General features: G+C 48.4%; 1 protein-coding gene across 1 annotated transcript in view; it reads left to right on the plus strand.

The window, feature by feature from the left end:
- The window catches only part of LOC126416537 (cadherin-related tumor suppressor-like), a 120,911-nt gene that overhangs the window by 85,373 nt on the left and 15,133 nt on the right, over positions 1–20,405 (plus strand). The window contains exons 7-8 of the mRNA XM_050084283.1: positions 4,404–5,447; positions 8,523–10,058. Coding sequence (XP_049940240.1) covers positions 4,404–5,447; positions 8,523–10,058 — 2,580 coding nt within the window. The remainder of the gene's footprint in view (positions 1–4,403; positions 5,448–8,522; positions 10,059–20,405) is intronic.

A 20,405-nucleotide genomic window follows, 5' to 3' on the forward strand; every position in this document is an offset into this window, starting at 1 on the left:
CTCCAGCAGCTCCTGCTCATACAGAGCACTGATGGGGCTGTATACCGACCATAGTCTCTCTGACCAGTTGCAGCGAAAGCGTGGAACGCTTAAATCTGACCTGGCGGGAATCTGAATCATGCTGCTCACGAAAGAGTGCATTACATCTCGCTGGGTGAGGAAAACAATTATTAGACAAGTGGTGGTGAATTACAACTACCGTAGGACCAAAGGGCTCTCAGAACCGAAATAAAAGGGAAAGTCAGAAGTATTCCGGGAGAGGAGAAGCCAAGATGTTCAAGATCTTGCAAAAGAAAGTAAACTGAAGGCTACATATGTTCAGCGAACAAGTGAAAACACTACGGTTATATGTAATGGTTTAAATTAGTAAAGATAGAAAGATGGATAGATAGTGACAGGAAGAAAACTACGTATTTGATACTTCGTCTACGTTATGATATTAGGTTACTATTAACATCACCGATATTTCTGGAACCTCATATGTTGTCACTACCAAGGAAAACTCAGTAGATCTGAAGAATTAGGCTGAGCTTAGATAGTTCTAATACTACGGAACACATCTTCCTCCTTAGCTGTTCCTCATCCTATCGCGCGTTGATATCTCCTAGACTACAGAATACATTTTGCTCTCTGGCAGCTCCTTTTCGTACAGAGCGCTGATATCTCTGAGACTGCAGGGCGCACCGTCTTTCCTGGCTGCTCCTGTTCCTACCGAGCGTTAATATCTCTGAGACAGCAGCATACGCTTTCGTCCCCAACTTCTCCTGTTCCTACGGAGCACCGATCTGATATCTCTGGAACTGCAGAACACACCTTCTTTCCTGGTTGCGGAACACTTTCCTCATTGACTATCCTCGCCTCCTGTTTGCGTTCATATACCCGAGGCTGTAGTGCACATCTTCTTTCCAGGCTGCTCCCTGCTCTTACCTCGTTGTGACATCCGTAAACCGCAGAACACACATTTTTTACCGGATGGTCCTGTCCGTACTGAATCTTCGAGATTGAAACACATGCTGTACCACAATTAACTTCTGGTGTGCAAAGCTGTGTTATTTTTAAAACACAGCAGAGGTGAATTGTTTTTATTGGGGACTGAAAAAAATCCCGTTTGGGACACGTGGGGGGCCGTGTCCTCGTAGTAGGAAACAGCCTGGCATTTGCCTGAAGTAGTTAAGGGAGAAACCTAAATCAGGATCGTCGCGTGAAGATCGGAGGCTTTACTCTGCTGAATACGAGGCCAGTTTTTTTGAAGTGTGCCATCTCATCCGGTTTATATCTAGTGCAATATTGTGTAGGAAATAAGTTGTTTAATAATGTAAAAAGCTTGTGCTATACTTTTCATTCATTTCTCACTTTGTCACTGCACACACTACATACAAGGTAGACACTACACACACTATCAGCTGATATGAAGACGATAGTGACGATGTTTGGTTTGTTTCCTGTACTGCAACTTCATATTTGTTAGACGTAAAAACTGAACCAGCATCCGTCTGTAATGAGTGAGATGTTGTGCTCAGAAAGAGGATAAGGTTTTAATACATTCCATAGTTCTGTGAGTGTGTTTTTCCACAGACAAGGAAAGTAAAAAATAAGATGAAAGTGTTATATGAAATGATAGACGTTTTGTTGTTGTCATTATTATTTTTATTTGTGTTACATTTCTTTTACCAAGGCTGTACTCAGTGTTATCAAAACAATCGTTCACTGTATAGAATATATTGCTTAACAGCCACTTCTTAATTGCCTTTTTCAATAAGTTTGTTTTGGTGATCTCTTTAATCTTCTTGGATACTTTATTTTAGAGTTTTCTTTCTTGCCAGTAGATGCTGTTTGAGTTTTATGTTTATTCTGTCTCGGTAAATGTAAGTTCATTCTACATCTTGATCCATGGTCACGGGCAGTGCTGTTTGTGCAATAATTATCAATGTTATTTTTGATGTGTACAACTGATTGGTAAATGTACTCATATGATGTATTTAAAATACGCATTGTTTTCAACATATCTGTACGATGAGCTTGACTACTGTTTTTAGTTATTATTGTTACGACCTGTTTCTGTAATTTTGTTCATTTGTTCATCAGAAAAGAAATCCACAGCTAAGAGTGACAAGGATAGGAGTAGTATGAACGCTGTTTATCTAAAAGACAGTGACTGTTTACTAAACGATAATAGGACTCTAAGATCATAACATCCTGCCGGCCGGAGTGGGCGAGCGGTTCTAGGCGCTACAGTCTGGAACCGCGCGACCGCTACGGTCGCAGGTTAGATTACTGCCTCGGGCATGGATGTGTGTGATGTCCTTAGATTAGTTAGGTTTAAGTAGTTCTAAGTTCTAGGGGACTGATGACCTCAGAAGTTAAGTCCCATAGTGCTCAGAGCCATTTGAACCATAACATGCTGATGACATTCTGTCTGCAGGTCTCTTTGTGTCTTCACATAAATTCAGCTGGGAATGAGTAGAAATTTTGTGTTCGTTAGGGAGCCTATGAAGGTGCCGTCTACATTTAAGTAAACAGTATAATTCTTCTTCTTCAAAATGAAGTTCATGGCGTTTGTTTTCTTTACGTTCTACGTTACTTTTATACTGACTTATTGTAAACTTCCTTGTGGGTTTCATTTTTCTTTTCTCTGCAAGCAGGTTTTTTTTTTTTTTTTTTTTTTTTTTGATTGCCTATCACACTGCTGCAATCGGCAAAGAGAACTTTTCCGCTGTGTCTAAGAACGTTAGGAAAGTCATAGATTTATATACTGAATCGCCAAAGAAACTGGTATAGGAATGCCTATCCAGATATGTCAAGAGGCAGAATACGGCACGGCAGTCGACAAGGCCGATATAAGAAAACAAGTGTGTGGTGCTGTTGTTGGAACGGTTACTGCTGCTACAATGGCAGGTTATCAAGATTTAAGTGAGTTTGAAAGTGATCTTGTAGTCGGCCCTCTAGCGATGGGACACAGCGTCTTCGAGGTGGCGATGAAGTGCGGATTTTCCCGTACGACCATTTCATCAGTGTACCGTGAATATCAGGAATGCGGCAAAACATCTAATGTCCGACATCGCTGCGGCCGGAGAAAGATCCTGCAAGAACGGGACCAACGACGACTTAAGAGAATCGTTGAACGTGACAGAAGTGCAACCCTTCCCAATTTGCTGCATATTTCAATGCTGACCATCAACAAGTGTGAGCGTGCGAACCACTCAACGGAACATCATCGATGTGGGCTTTCGGAGTGTAAAGTCCTCTCGTATTCCCTTGATGACTGCACGACACAAAGCTTTACGCCTCGCCTGGGCCCGTCGACGCCGACACTGTAGTGTTGATGGCTGGAAACGTGTTGCCTTGTCGGACGAGTCCCGTTTGAAATTGTATGGAGTGAATGGACATGTACGGGTATGGAGACAACCTCACGAATCCGTGGGCCCTGCGTGTCAGCAGTGGAGTCTCTGAAATGGTGTGGGGCTTGTGCAGTTGGAGTATGGGACTCTTGATAGCTCTAGGTACGACTCTGACAGGTCACACGTACGTAAGCATCCTGTCTGATCACCTGCTTCCACTCACGTCCATTGTGTATTCCGACAACTTGGTCAATTCCAGGAGGACAGTGCGACACCCCAAACGTCCAGAAGTGCTACAGAGTGACTTCAGGAACATTGTTCTTAGTTTAACACTTCGGCTGGGCACCAAACTCGCCAGACACGAAAATTATTGAGGATGCCTGGGATGCCTCGGAAGGTGCTGTTCAGAAGAGATGTCTGCCCCCTCGTACCCATATCGGATTATGGACAGACCTGTAGGATTCACGGTGTCAGTTGCCTCGAGCACCACGTCAGAGATGTTAGGCAGGTATGCCAGTTTCTTTGGCTCTTTAGTGTATAAGGGACCTTATTGGTCCTAATGTGCTTCTCTGTGGACGTCGTAGATTATTGTATTTGGTTCCGGCGAGTCTTCTATAAAAAGGTTAGGCTCGTTTGAGGTATACTTTGTCTCCTGCCTTCGGGCCCTACTTGGAAGATTCGATAGGAACTGGTCATAAGCTACACCTCTTATTCCTAATTCTTGTAGTTTATCTAGTAGAATCTCACTATCAGTAGTAGCAGAAGAAGTAGAACAAAGTAAAATATGTGTGTGTTTCGGAGTTGGTGTGCTGACGGTCAGGGCAGTTTTGAGCAAATCAAAGGATGCGTGTACCAGCTAGTACGAGGTGCGGCTAGTAGAAGGCGCGGAGTCGAAACGATATAAGATGGACCTCACCACAAGTACATAGGTCGGGCTGTACCGCTTACCTGCATTTTAGAAGAGTTTCTGGGGCTGTATGTGTCGTTTTCGGCTGTCTGTTGTCGGATTCCCAGACGGCCAGCCTCGCCGCGTGTGTCACGGCGTGTTTGTGTGTGTGTCGGTAGGTGCTGGATCTGAACGACAACGCGCCCGAGTTCCCGGGCGCGCCGGCCGAGGTGCGGCTGGCGGAGAACGCGGCCGTGGGCCAGGAGGTGTGCCTGTGCCGCGCGCGCGACCGCGACGCCGCCGCCAACAGCCGGCTCGCCTACAGCCTGGCGCGCGACCCGGACGGCCAGTTCGGCGTGGGCGCCGCCAGCGGCGTCGTCTACCTGCGGCGGCCGGTGCGCGCGCCGCCCGGCGCCGCGCTCTCCGTCGAGGTGGTCGCCACTGACGGCGGGCAGCCGCCGCGCACCGCGCGCCACGCCCTCTCCGTGCTCGTCGTCGACGTCAACGACCACACGCCCGTGTTCGACCACACGTCGTACGAGACGTCGCTGCTCGAGTCGACGCCCGTCAACGAGCGCTTCTTCGCGCTGGCCGCATCCGACGCCGACCTGGGCGCCAACGGGCAGGTGCGCTACGCCATCAGCGAGGGCGACGCGGCGGGCCGCTTCGGCGTCTTCCCCGACGGCTGGCTGTACGTGCGCAGCGCGCTCGACCGCGAGCAGCGCGACTACTACTCGCTGCTGGTGACCGCGACCGACGGCGGCGACCCCCCGCGCTCGTCGCAGGTGCCCGTCACCGTGCACGTCGTCGACGAGAACGACAACGCGCCGCAGTTCGCCAACGCCACGTTCGAGTTCCGCGTGCGCGAGAACGAGCCGCCCGACTCGTTCGTGGGCAAGCTGTCGGCGTCGGACCGCGACGTGGGCCGCAACGCCGAGCTGACGTTCGCGCTGTCGGGCGGCGCCGACCAGCGCGACTTCACCGTCGACCCCAAGAACGGCTTCGTCAAGACGCTGCACGTGTTCGACCGCGAGCAGCTGGTGCGCGACACGGGCCAGAGCTACGTGGTGCTGGAGGCCACCGTCACCGACAACGGCGCGCCGCCGCTCGCCGACCGCGTCAAGGTGTACGTGCACGTCGCCGACGAGAACGACAACGCGCCGCGATTCCTGCGCACGCCCTACCGCGTCCAGGTCTCCGAGGCGGCCGGCGTCGGCACCCAGGTGCGTCCTCACTCGCCCGCTCTTACTTTAGGCAGATCTGCCCTCTAGCAGGTTCTGCTACTTCGAGGTTATTCCAAATGGTGGACCGTTTTCAAAACTCCGTATTTGTTAGAGTACAAATCCAAATAGAACGAGCTTTATGTCCTTAGGTTAGTTAGGTTTAAGTAGTTCTAAGTTCTAGGGGACTGATGACCTCAGAAGTTGTCCCATAGCCCTCAGAGCCATTTCAACCGTATCTGCTGTTAGTCAGTCCACGGCAGCAGTGATCTGGTTCCGCAGATCGTTCAGAGTGGTTGGTAGAGGCGGAACGTAAACAGCTTCCTTTACATAACCCCATAAGAAACAGTCGCGTGGTGTGACATCCGCAGATGTCGGTGGCCACAAGTGCACAGCCGGGTCCTAGAGTCCCCTGTCACCGATCCAGCGCTGAGGAAGGGAGTCATTCAAAAATCCTCATGCATCACGGTGACAATGGGACGGAGCTCCATCCTGTTGGTAAATGAAGCCATGGGAATCTTCCATACCTTGAGGTAATAGTCATACTTCCAACAGTTCTTTCCGCAAAGAAAAATGGACCGTAATCCTTTGTACGGGATACGGCACAGAACATGTTCATCTTCGATGAGTCTCTTTCTTGTTGCAATGGTGAATGTGGATTTTCCAAACCCCATAAGCGGACATTGTGCCTGTTGTCTTTTCCACTGAGGTGGAACGTCGCTTCATAGCAAAAATTATAAGCTGTAGAAATGCGTCATCCTCCATCTTTGCTAGCACATAACCGCAAAATGCGAGGCGCTTCTCTCTGTCATTGGGGTTGAGAGCCTGCACAACTTGTAATCGGTAGGGCTTGTACAACAAACGCCGTCTCAGAACTTTCCATGCAGTTGGTTGGGGTGTTCCAAGTTCTCGACTGGCTCTATTGGTAGACTTACTGTGACTGTGAACGAAACTTCCTTGAATCAGTCGGACATCATCCTCGGACACACGCGGTCGGCCTGTGCTTTTCCTTTGCACACACTCCCTCTGTTTAAATTGCTTAAACCAACTTCTAATGCTTTTGCGAGTTCGTGATCGAATATCGAATTTGGTTCGAAATGCCCGCTGTACTGCTATTTCCGACTCACTTTTCGCGAACTCAAAAACGCAGGAAATCTTGTGCTCCACAGTCGCCATCTCACCCACAACTGACAATGAAACGGAATGACGGCCCCATTGCTGCGTGGACTCTACCGGCCGCTTCTGAAACCTTCACCGCCCGCCCGCCAAACTCTTTGAAACTTCCTCTTGTCATTGGTATAAAACTTGTTCATTCTGGATTTGTACCTGAATACACACGAATTTTTGAAAATTGGTCCATCATTTAGAACAACCCTGTATATTACGACTGATTATCGTTATAATTCAACCGTAAGGCCGACCGGAGTGGCCGTGCGGTTCTAGGCGCTACAGTCTGGAGCCGAGCGCCCGCTACGGTCGCAGGTTCGAATCCTGCCTCGGGCATGGATGTGTGTGATGTCCTTAGGTTAGTTAGGTTTAATGGGTAGCGCAGTCTTTAGCATTCTAGGCGACTGATGACCTCAGTAGTTAAGTCGCATAGTGCTCAGAGCCATTTGAGCCATTTTTTCAACCGTAAGTTATTCATAGCAAAACAAAGAGTTTAACATATTAACATAATGAGTACGTCTAAATGCTGGTCTTTAGTCCGAAGACTGGTTCGATGCAATTCTCGTCCTCAGTCTGTCCAATGCCAGCATGTTCGTCTCTGCGACTTTTAGTCAAGTTCTGTCATAAATTTCGATTCACTACCACAGTGGTTGTTCAGTTCACCCAGCTCATCTTAAGTGTCGTTCTGTAACACCAGTTTTGAAAATCACCTATACTCTCTTTGTCTAAAGTGTTTACATTTCATTTCCATAGAAAGCTGCACTCGAGACAATACCTTGGACAGTAACTTGTTAAACCAAACCGAGATGGGTAGCGCAGTCTTTAGCATTCGCGAGAACGACGGTTCAAACCCGTCTCCGGCCATCCTGATTTACGTTTTCCTCGATTTCCGTAACTCGCTTGAGGCAGATGCCAGGATGGTTCCTTTGAAAGGGCGCGTCGGGTTTCCTTCCCCTTACTTCCCTAATCCGAGCTTGTGCTCCGTCTCTAATGACATCGTTGTCGACGGGACGTTAAACAGTAATCTGCTCCTCGTCCTAAATATCAAAACTCATCTGCCATATTCAGTGTGTTCCCTCACCATTACCAGATTTAATTCGACAACATTCCATTACCCTTGCTTTACATCCGCTTTTCAAGACACTATCCACTCAATTCACCCGCTCTTCCAAGTCCTTTGCCGTCCTAACAAAACCGTAATGTCTTTCAAAAACCTCATATTTTTACACTTCTCTCAGAAATTTAATATCCTTTCCAAATTTCTCCTTGTTATCCTTCACTGTTTGCTCAATGTGCAGACTGAATAACATTGGTGTGAGGCAACAACCCTGTCTCACTACCTTCTGAACTAACGTTCCCTTTCATGTCTGTTGAAACTTGTCACTGTAAACTGGTTTCTGTTTGAGTTGGAGATATCTTTCTGCCCCCTGTATTTTTTACATATTGCCTGTAAAATTTCCATTCTATTCGAGGCAAAACAAAATCAAATCCGTCTTGCGTTTATCTTGTAGCAAGCGGCAAACTGGTCACCGTCTGTTCACCAGGAGTGCGGCTAAAATTTACATTCTGGAACTAACTCTTCCAGTCCTAACACTCTGAGTTGACTCGACGAGCCCAATCGACCCCACCTGATTCCAGGCACAATCATTTTTATAATCGCAATATTAATCCAGGTGGTCAATCCACTGCCAGTATTACTTACACAACGGGTCTTTGGGATTCTGGCGCGGGCAGGTTAAAATGCAATGTAATTGGACAGAGGAAGTTAGAGTCCCCTAGGTAACTTAAAAAGTAAACAAATAGATTTTTTGCAACCCAGTAAACTCCGTAAGAGGAAGTCCGTGTAGCCGGCTGGCCCCGTGGACGGAGGAGCGGAGCCCGCAGTGAGCGGAGGCGCTGGTGTCGTTGCAGGTGTTCCGCGTGTTCACGGCGGACGCGGACGAGGGCGCCAACGGGCAGGTGTGGTACTCGCTAGCCGGCGGCAACGAGGAGGGCCGGTTCGCGGTGGACGCGGCCACCGGCGTGGTGACGGTGGCGGCGCCGCTGGACCGCGAGCGCGCGCCCGCCTACCGGCTGCTCGTGGAGGCGCGCGACGCCGCCCCCGACGCGGCGCGCCGCCTCAGCGCCACCGCCGAGCTGGCCGTCGACGTGCTCGACGAGAACGACAACGCGCCGCGCTTCACGGCGCCGCTGCTGCCGCGCGTCTCCGTCGCCGAGACGACGCCCGTCGGCACCGAGCTGGCGCGCTTCGCCGCCGCCGACGCCGACGCGGGCGTCAACGCCGAGGTGAGCTTCTCGCTGGCGGGCGGCAACCGGCGCGACGCGTTCGGCGTGGACGCGGCGACGGGCGCGCTCTACCTGCACCGGCCGCTCGACTACGAGGAGCTGGCGGCGTACGCGCTCAACGTGACCGCGGCCGACGGCGGCAACCCGCGGCTCGCCACCACGCTGCTCTTCCGCGTCGACGTCGAGGACAGCAACGACAACCCGCCCGCCTTCCCCAACACGGCCATCGTGCGCCAGATCCGCGAGGGCATCCCGCAGCGCACGCCCATCGTGACGGTGGCCGCCGAGGACCCCGACTCGGGCGCCAACGGCGAGGTGGAGTACCGCATCGGCGCGCAGGAGCCGCCGGGGCCGGCTCACTTCGGCATCGACCCGGCCACCGGCGTCATCCACACGCTGCTGCCCGTCGACCGCGAGGCCGTCGACACCTTCCGGCTGACCGTGGTCGCCACGGACCGCGCGCGGCCCGAGTCGGCGCGCCTCTCGGCCGAGAAGCTCGTCACCGTCATCGTGGAGGACGTCAACGACAACGCGCCCCAGTTCGTGTCGATGAACGCGGCCGTGCTGCCGGCGGCGGCGCGCCTGCCGCCCGGCGACGACGTGCTCGTGGCGGTGGTGCGCGCGCGAGACCTCGACTCGGGCACCAACGGGCTCGTCACGTACGACCTGGTGAGCGCCGAGCCGGCCGCCGGCGGCGACCACTTCCGGCTCGACCGCAACTCGGGCGCGCTGACGGTGCGCCGCGGCGCCGCCCTGCCCGAGCCGCGCTACCACCTGGCCGTCAAGGCGAGCGACGAGGCGGTGCAGGCGGAGCGCAAGTCCAGCGACGCCTACCTCACCGTGCTGGCCGCGCCGCCCGCCGGGCCGGGCGCGGGCGCGGGCGCGCCGCGCTTCGAGCCGGCGGCCGACGCGGCCGGCAGCGTGTACGAGAACGAGCCGGCGGGCACCAGCGTGCTGCGCGTGCGCGCCGCCGTGCCGGGCGCGCCCGCCGCCGCCCTCGAGTACTACGTCACCAACGTGACGTGGGCTGGCGGCGCGCGCCGCCAGGCCGACCGCCTCTTCGACGTGGACGCGCGCCTCGGCGTGCTGAGCACGGCCGCGCCGCTGGACCGCGAGGCGGGGCCGCCCCACTACCTCGTCAGCGTAGTCGCCGTCGTCGTGGCCGGCGCGCCGCCCGCCCTCGCCACCGCCACGGTGAGTGCCGCCTCCGGCTCCAGCCGCAGCCGCTCAGCCGCTCGCGTCCTACTCGAGGCCTCGGCCCACCGCTCTCTCTCTCTCTCTCTCCCCCCCTCTCTCCCTCTCTCTCTCTCTCTCTCTCCCTCCCTCTCTCTCTCTCTCTTTCGTCTCAGTGCGCTCCGTGCGGCAAGTAAGTCTCTCGCAGGCGCCCTCACGTAGGTTTTTAACCTAATGAGCCTGTATTCACAGTCCCTCGCCTCGACTGATAACTTTTAGCCCCCTACGCAACAAGTGTTACATAAGTTTAACGTGTGTATCTGTCTGTGGCGTCGTAGGTCCTAAACAGAGGGTCCGATTTTAGTGCACCTTTCATTTTATTTCTTTTTTTTCTATTCAGCCGTTTAAATTTCATCACCTAAAGTAAGTAAAAAAGTTTTCCGCCACCGCGCTCTCTCCATTTCCGCCGGGTTGTAGAGCTAAAATGTATCTAAATAAAAGCTGGCGAGAACGAATCTTTATCTTTTATGGTTGACCGACAATGATGATTTCTGCCTTCTCTAGTCGCCCGTTTCAGCACCTACTAAGCAGAAAAATAGTGATGGTGACTCGAATGGAAAAGATGAACATATCCTCTCGCAGACTTTTTGTATGTCTTTTTTTACGTTTAGCATTCACAACTAAATCGATTTTGCCCTAACAGTTTAAGCAGTTTATTGCCGCAGTGGCAGCCCACTTTCTTCCGACTCGATTTAGAATCATCCCCAGTGCTTCTTCTTTACGACACCTCAGTTAACTACATATATGTACTAAAACATAGTCAATGAATAGAGGGTGACACAGAATAACCTGAATGTTTAAAACGAGTACTGGCAGCCATGGGCAGGTCGCAGCACTGCGGGTTCGTGACAGATGGCGAGTAAACAGTCCGCCATTTCAGTAATCGTGGATCAGTGGAACAGACAACAGCCTGCGGTTTTTTTTTTCTTTTTTTTTACATCTATAGTTTGGTAGCGACGCAGAGGGAGTTTCGACGTTTTTATAATTTAGTACGACTTCATCCCGTTCCGTCAAAACACGCCATAAAATGTTGGATTAATGACTCTGAAGAGACTGGATCTGCCCTCAAGAAGAAGCCAGCGGGACGACCGAGAAGTGTGCGTCCTCCACGGAACGTTCGTGTTGTACGGCAGTCTATCTTACGGAGCCCACGGCGTTCAATTGGTAAGGAAGCAGTAGTGGTTGGAATGTCCCAGGGCAGTGTGTTCGCAGAAGTCTACATTTTGATTTCAAATGTCATCCGTACAGACTGCACATGGTGCAACAATTGAAGGACAAAAATTACCGGTTACGATTAGGATTCTGTCAACAAATGATAACAAAAATATCGCGATGAATTTCTAAACAAGTTGTGGATGTCAGATGATGCACATTTTCATCTCACTGATGGGAATAAACAAAACTACAGTTACAGGCCAAACACAGATCCTAACCACGTTGGCGAACGCCATTTACACGCTAGTAAAGTGACAAAAAATGGCTCTGAGCACTATGGGACTTAACATCTATGGTCATCGGTCCCCTAGAACTTAGAATTACTTAAACCTAACTAACCTAAGGACAGCACACAACACCCAGCCATCACGAGGCAGAGAAAATCCCTGACCCCGCCGGGAATCGAACCCGGGAACCCGGGCGTGGGAAGCGAGAACGCTACCGCACGACCACGAGATGCGGGCGGTAAAGTGACAGTATGGTGTGATGTTTCATCACATGGGATTACCGGATCTTACTTTTTCGCAAATGAACAGGGAAATACAATAACTGTCAATGCCGATCGTTAAGTAGAAATGTTACGAACTTTCGGCACACATGCATTGAACAACTTTCCAAACATGCAAGAAGCCTGGTTTCAACAGGACGGAGCGACATCACACACACTGCACGGCAATCAATGGCATATGTGCGAGAATTGTTTGGCAACCGTGTGACCTCACTATTCGGTACCTTTCCCTGACCTCCTACATCGCCAAATTTGTCCGTTTGTGAGTTTTTCTTGTGGGCTACCTCAAGAGCAAAGTCTACAAGACTCGACCAGAAGCCCTGGATGAGTTAAAAAAGAGAATTCGGGATGTAATTCACAGTGTCCCAGCTGAGATGTTGCAGCGGGCAACGAGGAATCTCAACAGCAGATTTCACGAATGTATTCGTACAGGAGGACGTCTTCTGTAGGATGTAATTTTCAAAAAACGATAAATGCCATCAATGTTTCGTAAATGGCAAAGTTGTAAAGTTTCCATTACTATGAACGCAATTAACTTTCCTTCGTCACTTCTAGTTTTATTGGAGTGTGGAAATGTTTCCGTTTTTCTGTGCCACCCTGTATATGTGTGAATATTTAAAAAAAATCCTAAGTCGCGTAAGTAAACAAAATGTGAAAGAAAGGATAAAGTCGGAATAATAATTTCAGGTTGAAACTCAAAACTGCACGCACGCTATTACAATCCTAAAATCTTGCAGCTGTAACAAAATTTATCAAAATACATCTACTGTCAGAATACGCATATTTCAGCGAGACAAGACCTCGCATCGGAATTCCGCGTTTCGTCCTGGAAACCATTTATATGAGGGTGCGGGTAGATTGTCGATAGTACTGTGTCTACTAGTAAAATATGAAGTTTAAAAAGCACGATATTAAACTTAAAACTTCTTGCACCTGTAAGTTTAGTATGAGCAGTAATATTTTGATCCTGTCGGGGGATTGCTAAGAAAATTAGATAAAAATAGAATACATCTAAAACTGATAAAGCATGAAATTTATATTCTAGTAAGCTATTTAGGAAACGTATGTGAATATCAAAACAACAATATGAAATCGTTGAGTGTGTCTTAATTTACACCGAAAAATTTGCAATAGAGACACGACCGTCAAGGAAGAGCGGCACGAGTGGCGGGCCGCCGCATTTGCCTCTGCCCGGCCACGCACGCCGCATGCCCCAGGCCCCACGCCCCGCCCACCAGAAGCGCGTTCCAGAAGCTCGAGTCAGTACGCTGTCTTCAGAACACTGCAGGACATAAGCCTCGTAAAAATGAAGCCGAGTTCGCACTTAATTATCTAAAAATATGATGTAAAATAAAAAGGTAATCCTATTCTTTGCCAACGTTAGGCTAATTAAAGACGGATTGGTTTCCATATTTTATGTAATAAGTAATTAAAACTTCACCAGCCATTTTGAAATGTGAATGTGGAACGCGCAGGATTGCAAGATCCGTCGCCAAACAGAAGAGGAATATATGCACCCATAATGAAAGAATGCTGTTCCAGAAAGGATACTTGCTGTCAATTTTTTTTTTTTTTTTCTAATTTACTTAGCGGTTACCCGACACGACGACGCTTCGATCAAAATGTTACTAATTACATTAAACTTAAAGCGGCAATACTTTTTTTTTACTTTTTAGAGGTTTTTTGTGTCGGTTTTTCTCTAATTTTTAGTTAAGTTTCATTTTTTACACTTTCATGCAAAATCTGCATTTGTTGTGAGTGTTGTCTGCTCTCAAAGTCGGTTTATGGCCGACCACCCTCCTTCTAAAATGATGTAATCTGCATAATGATTCAGGCAAGTCAGAATTCGCTCTTATCGCCGTCATTTATAAAAGATACTAAGATCGTGCTCCACTTTGTAGTGAGCAGAGCACGTAGACTACCAGCTCGGCGCAGGCGCCTGCAGACGTTCCACTGTTACCCACCCCACTTACGGCGGCGGGTTTGCCCTTTCAGAGTCTCCGGCAGTACACCTTCAGTACACCTTCTCTTCAGGATGGCCGCACAAAAAGAAATCTGGACAGTCATCGTTTTATTGCGCCGTCCTGTAGGAACCAGTAATAACGTTCATTCACTTTAAGCGTGGCAATAAACTGATGTACGGTGTCTGCATAAACGAATGAAGTAAGTTTTGTGAAAAATATTGGTCCAACAACTCCCTGCCTAGATATGGCACACCACATTCCAATTTTTTGTGGGTGAAGTTGGGTCTCAAGCAATATGTCAGAATTATTGGCAGCCCAGATGCAAGTGTTCTGGCTCTTAACACAACCGGTTAAAGTGGAATCGTGCTTTATCACTGTAAAACGTGTTGTTCAGCTTATTATTCGCATCCTAAAGGGTGAATCTCCGACACGCTTTTCTGAACCAAAACTATGCAGTTCTTGAACTACTTCAAGTCGGTATGGTCGGAGCCTCAGACGTTTGGTGCCTCTGTGACAGGTCGAATAAGGTGTTCCAAGCAGCTTGAAGAATCAACGAAGTGATTCGCCATAATGTTTCACCACAGATTGTAGAACGCGCTCCGTAAATTCCGGTGTTAACGCATCAGCCTTCCAGGCCTTTCACTAACACTTTCCGCTTCACTAAAACGTTTCACCGCGTCTTAAACTCTGCAATAGAAACATCAGGGAACAACTCCACGCGCCGCTTGTAAGCATTGTAGCGACCTCAGTAGCCGCCACATAGCCCTAGCAACACCAGCGCGCGCGTCTGTCTGTAGAGTGGAGGAATCGTGCGTTGCTACACAACGTTCCCCAGTGTAGCGAAGTGAACAACAATACAACAACAAAAACACGCAGAAAAACCATACCAGTAGTAAATTATCTTGACAATGTTGTATGGTAATTGCTGCACACTGCTAAAAACTGAACGAGTCGGAAAGATGCAAATGTCGTAACGTATCGTCATTTACTTGCTCAGAAAAATAAATACTGGTACAAACAAACACATCAAAGACAGGTCAAAGCGACTTTTTGTCAAATGTTTGAGTGAAGCGAAAATAAAGACTCCCTTGAAATTACACAAAGGATTTTTATCCCAATTTCTATAGCCAAACGAAGAGTAAAAAATCGACAGTTGGGGCGTCAAATTGACCAGAGTGACTTCTAGTTTTGCAAGGAAAGCTGTAATTGCAAGAAAGTAATCGGGTAATTAACAAAAACTTAATTACTGACGACTTGACGGAAAAACAGGTATTTTTATCGGTGCAAATGAGGGGTCAAAAAATTAGATCACAGCACAAATTGAAAGTCTCTGCTTTATCTTGTTCTACATACTGTTAATAGTAATAAAATGCCGATAGACATTTAGGTATGTTATATTTCATGCTTTCTGAACAAATCTTGACGATAAAAAAAATTGGAAAGAAACTATCAAATATATGAATGCGCGGTGTAGAACAGACACTGTCAACTGTTTTGTGAAATGATTTGTGTAAAAATAAAAAATACAAGAGGTAGAAAAACATTTGATGTGCCTTTGAATGATGTTCGAAATCATGTACAGCGAATGAGGTGCTGACTGCGATTTAAAGTCGAATTTTTAACTTAGAATCTTACAATTTTAAAATAGTACTAGGGGGTACTTGGGTGGTATAATTTCACTCAGCGGTCTGCTTAAGTCGCAACCGCATGAGCGTCTCAGCTGCTCTACATTGTTTAGAGCTCCGTGCAGAGGCACCTTAAATGTTTTTCTGATGTGTTTTATTTTTTATTTGTAGAAAATCTTTTCACCAAACGTCTGGTTGTTTTTTTAATTTTATTTTTGGTATATCCTTTGTATCTTGTTTGGTTCCTAAGTGCCATATAACATCCAAAAGAACTTTCTTCCTTCAAGAGACCAGACTTTTTCATTATCGAAGCATTTTTCATTCGAGACTTGTCAGTTCATTTTCCTACCTATCCACAGAGAAGGCTCTTTCTTTGACTAGGTTCTGAAAAATCAAAATAATATTTCGCTTTCGCGTATTTAGTCTCTGTCACGGGATAACACTTGTAGGATAAATGTGAGACGCTGATGCTTATTTCGCACTGTCACGAACAGAAATTAAATACTAACAAAGAGACAGTAAAAGCTTCACTACTTGTATGACCTGAGTGACTGCGGCGATGCTTCCTGTGTACAGCGTACTCGTCATTCTACAACTCTGTTCTCGACACACCTGGCTGGGCTCATCCTTTACTTCCCCTCATCCAATCGCGCCGTGGCTGCCAGCTGACATACGCGTAGACACGCGAGGCGCACCATTACGAGCTATCCATTGGACCAGAAAGTCACCGGTGTTAAACCGGATTCACGAAACACGTTTCAACGGACAGCGACTAGCTGTTGGCACTAGTTCAATGGATCGCAAACAAGGGGCCTACCGGCCGCCACACCACTGACTTTAATTTGTAGTGACACCCCTGTGAGAAAAAAAAAGGTACAGGAGAGATGTGCTGTTCCTAAAAAACCGCCGACACAGATTGCACAGTGTTGTGCAATTGTGAAAGTGTGGACCGGCTGAGGGCGCCTGTAGACGCTTTGCATTGACAGCAGTGCTGCTGTGATAAGTGATGGGTGGTGGTGAGGAGGTGTGTCAGTAATGTATAAATATGGTGGTGCACACCCGCATCCAGTGACGCCTGTCAGCTGAGGATGAGACGGCGGCCGGTTCGTGCAGTTGGGCCTTCATGGCCTGTTCGGGTGGAGTTTTCTAACGAATGTGTTTCTGTTATTTAGCCACGGGTCAATCTGATAAGCATGCATTATTCCTAATTACATTTTAAAATGTCTCGCTTCGTTGCATTCCTGCAGAAGTAGAGTTTTAGGGTTCATCTTGTAGGGGAAGTGAGATTTTGCTGCCAGAGTAACACATACCCATCATTTCTTAATTCCATTTCAACGCATTACGTACAGTGCCTACATTTTACATCTGTTCTCCCTAAGACGACTAATCGATGATTAATATAGTCAGATAATTGATCAAAATCAAATACAGTCTCATTAAAAGCCTTCCACGTTCTACATTCTCTACAATGTTCTCTACTGCTCGTAGAGCAGTGGTTCACAACTTGGGGATAATTACCCCCTGAGGGGTAAAATGAAATTTTGTGAGGGATAAAAACTAAACGATTCGATTCTATTCCAGTCGCGAAACTCAATTATTTTCAAAAGATCATTAGTATTATCACAATTCTGTAGGACTCTAATAAAGATTATATAAGTTATCAGTAAATACTTTATCTCAATTACGTGCACTAATGCGGTTGGAGGTTGCAGGATCCTCACACAGTCCACCCACTACACCGCTAAGCTGTGCTTTGTGCCGCACATCGCTGATGATAAAAATGACACATATGAGTAACAAATGCTAAATATCTCAAGAAAATGTCTTCTCCAAGTTGCGGAACATCCCCTTTGAAAAATTATGAATGACTGTGCTGGTAAACTTCTACGTTATTTGATTTTCAAACAGCTGAGCAACACTCAACGTACTCAGTTTTCTTTTCACTTATTCTGATCATTACTAAACTGACACACAATATTTTTAGCGCAACGCAGTCTGACTTTCAATAATCCCTACAAAAGAATGGCCCTGACTAACAATAACCTATACCTTTCATGAATCACTTACCTCACAAAAATCTTCGTTACTCGAACTACTGCAATACAGCGAGCGCCAATACTGCCAACAAAATAAAAGATTCCAACTACTGAAGGCACTAGCTACTGATAGGAATAGTTAGCAAATGATAGATTTTGATAGAGAAGAGACAATGTATTTACCTTAATAATGTTCAAAAGTCATCATATATATATATATATATATATATATATATATATATATATATATATATATATATATATAAATTCATGACAAACATCTTTACAAATTTCCTTTTCTGGCGGACACACGTCCAGATCGCCCGCTAATAACAACCTCTCGAAACTCTGGCATCTCTCTCTCCACATGCACCACAGCTGGCGGCTCACCTCCAACTGCACAACTCTACGCGCTGTTCACATCCAACTGCCCAACACTACCATAGCGAATATTCCAACAATGCCAACCAGCCACAGACTGCACGCAGCACAGTCAGTGATTTTCATACAGAGCGCTACGTAGCGTTACCAACATAAAAACCTTAACAGCCTACTTACACTTGTAGACAGTGCTTGCAGTAGTCCATAAATTGCTTCATTACACGCTTCGAAACAGATAAATGAATTAATTGTCGGCACGACACAGCACATAAGAGCCACTATAGCTATTATTACTATTCTGCTAGTTCAGAAGTAAGGAGTGCAGCACTCAAACGATTTACGAACAGTAAGTATAGCCCACACGTTTTAACTCGGTTGATTTTAAATGGGGTTACAGTGTGCAAGTCAACCAAGTAATACAAGATACAAGTGTCTGCGTTCACCGTGGATAGTTAGCTTTCCTATCTGAGAAGGAGTACCGGCCGCTGTGGCCGAGCGGTTCTAGGCACTTCAGTCTGGAACCGCGCTGCTGCGACGGTCGCAGATTCGAATCCTGCCTCGGGCATGGATGTGAGTGATCTCCTTAGGTTAGTTAGGTTTAAGTACTTCTACGTTCTAGGGGACTGATGACCTCAGATGTTAAGTCCCACAGTGCTCCGAGCCATTTGAACCATTTTGAGCTCGTCTGTTGACTGACAGAGACCACCGACAGTTGAAGAAGGCTGTAATGTGTAATAGGCAGACATCTATCCAGATCATCACACAGGAATTCCAAAGTGCATCAGGATCCACTGCAAGTAGTATTACAGTTAGGCGGGAGGTGAGAAAACTTGGATTTCATGGCCGAGCGGCTGCTCATAAGGCACATATCACGTCGGTAAATGCCAAACGTCACCTTGCTTGATGTAAGGAGTGTAAAGATTAGACGATCGAACAGTGGAAAAACGTTGTGTGAAGTGACGAATGACGTTAGGGTGCGGGCATGGCGAATGCCTGGTGAACGTCATCTGCCATCGTGTGGTACTGCCACCAGTAAAATTCGGAGGCGGTGGTGTTAGGGTGTGGTCGTGTTTTTCATAGAGGGGGCTTGCAGCCGTTATTGTTTCGCGTGGCACTATCACAGCACAGACCTGCAATGACGTTTTAAGCACCTAATTCTTCCCACCGTCGAAGAGCAATTCGGGTATGGCGATTGCATCTTTGAACACAATAGAGTAGTACCTGTTCATAATGCACGGCCTGTGGCGGAGTGCTTGACGACAATAGCATCCCCGTAATGGACTGGCCTGCACAGAGTCCTGACCTGAATCCTATGAAACACCTCTGGGATGTTTTGGAACGCCGACTTCGTGCCAGGCCTCACCGACCGACATAGATACCTCTCCTCAGGGCAGCACTTCGTGAAGAATGGGCTGCCATTCCCCAAGAAACCTTCCAGCACCTGACTGAACGTATGCCTGAGAGAGTGGAAGCTGTCATCGAGACTTCGGATGGGCCAGCACCATACTGAATTCAAGCATTAGCGATCGAGGACGGCACGAACTTGTAAGTCACATTCAGCCAGGTATCCGGTTACTTTGATCACATAGTGTATATAAAAGAACGGCATTTTAGACGCTTGACCCATCATGGAAAAATTTCTGCAGACGGCAATGTCGGCGGCACCTCGGCGTTTCGGTGATCTCCGTGTGTACCTGTACCGCCCGTCGGCAGACGGTTCCCGTGAGCTCGGAACGTTCTGTGTGGATGTGTCTCGCGTGTACAGACGGTCAGCAGTGGCGGCGGCCGGCTTGTCCTGCGTCTGCCAGTGCTTTCGCTGCTGACGGTGTCTCTCCCTTAAGAGCAATGCTCGCCCTTGTCTTTTGTAAGGAATCCTCGAGTCCAGGTACGCTCACGGCCGGACGTTTCGTACGCGCGTTTACCAGACGACGCTGCAGCAGGCGTTTGAGAAGTTGAGTAAGGCGTCCTCAAACTGGCCGCCGCGGATCTCGCAGACAGACAGCGCGAGCGACAAATGATACAGCGGCAGGGCGACCGCAGCAGAAGTAGAATGCCTGCGAGCCGGGAACAGGTTCTGCTCGGGCCGAAGAATATCTCCGTAACAAGCACGGCCGGCGGCGCGTCATAACAGGCCCCTCGTAATGAACGCCATCAGTTATAAGCGAAACGCCACTGCGGACGGCTTTGCTGCCGTTTCGCCGACGTGCAGGCGGACCAAAATGAAATCGGCCCCGAAAATATTCGTAGGAATTGACCCTCATTAATCGACGGGGGAACTCCTCATGCCAGATAATGTCGGAAGCCGTGACTCGGATGCAGCGGTCGGTTCATTGTCACTTGTCTGAGCGTGCGCGTCTCAGGCGTACTCGGGTGCGCGAGGCGCGCCTCGGCCTCGTGCGGCGGCCAGCTGAGTGCGCCACGGAATGAAACAGCGCAGGTTCAGTGCAGTGTTACGGGAAGCGCAATTCGTGGAAAAACCTCTGCGGAAGAAGGACCGAAGGAAGATCAGTATTTAACGTCGTTCGCATCTTGTGGTCTGTCGGTTA

Source organism: Schistocerca serialis, chromosome 8, assembly GCF_023864345.2.
Source record: "Schistocerca serialis cubense isolate TAMUIC-IGC-003099 chromosome 8, iqSchSeri2.2, whole genome shotgun sequence".
Classification (NCBI taxonomy): Eukaryota; Metazoa; Arthropoda; class Insecta; order Orthoptera; family Acrididae; genus Schistocerca; species Schistocerca serialis.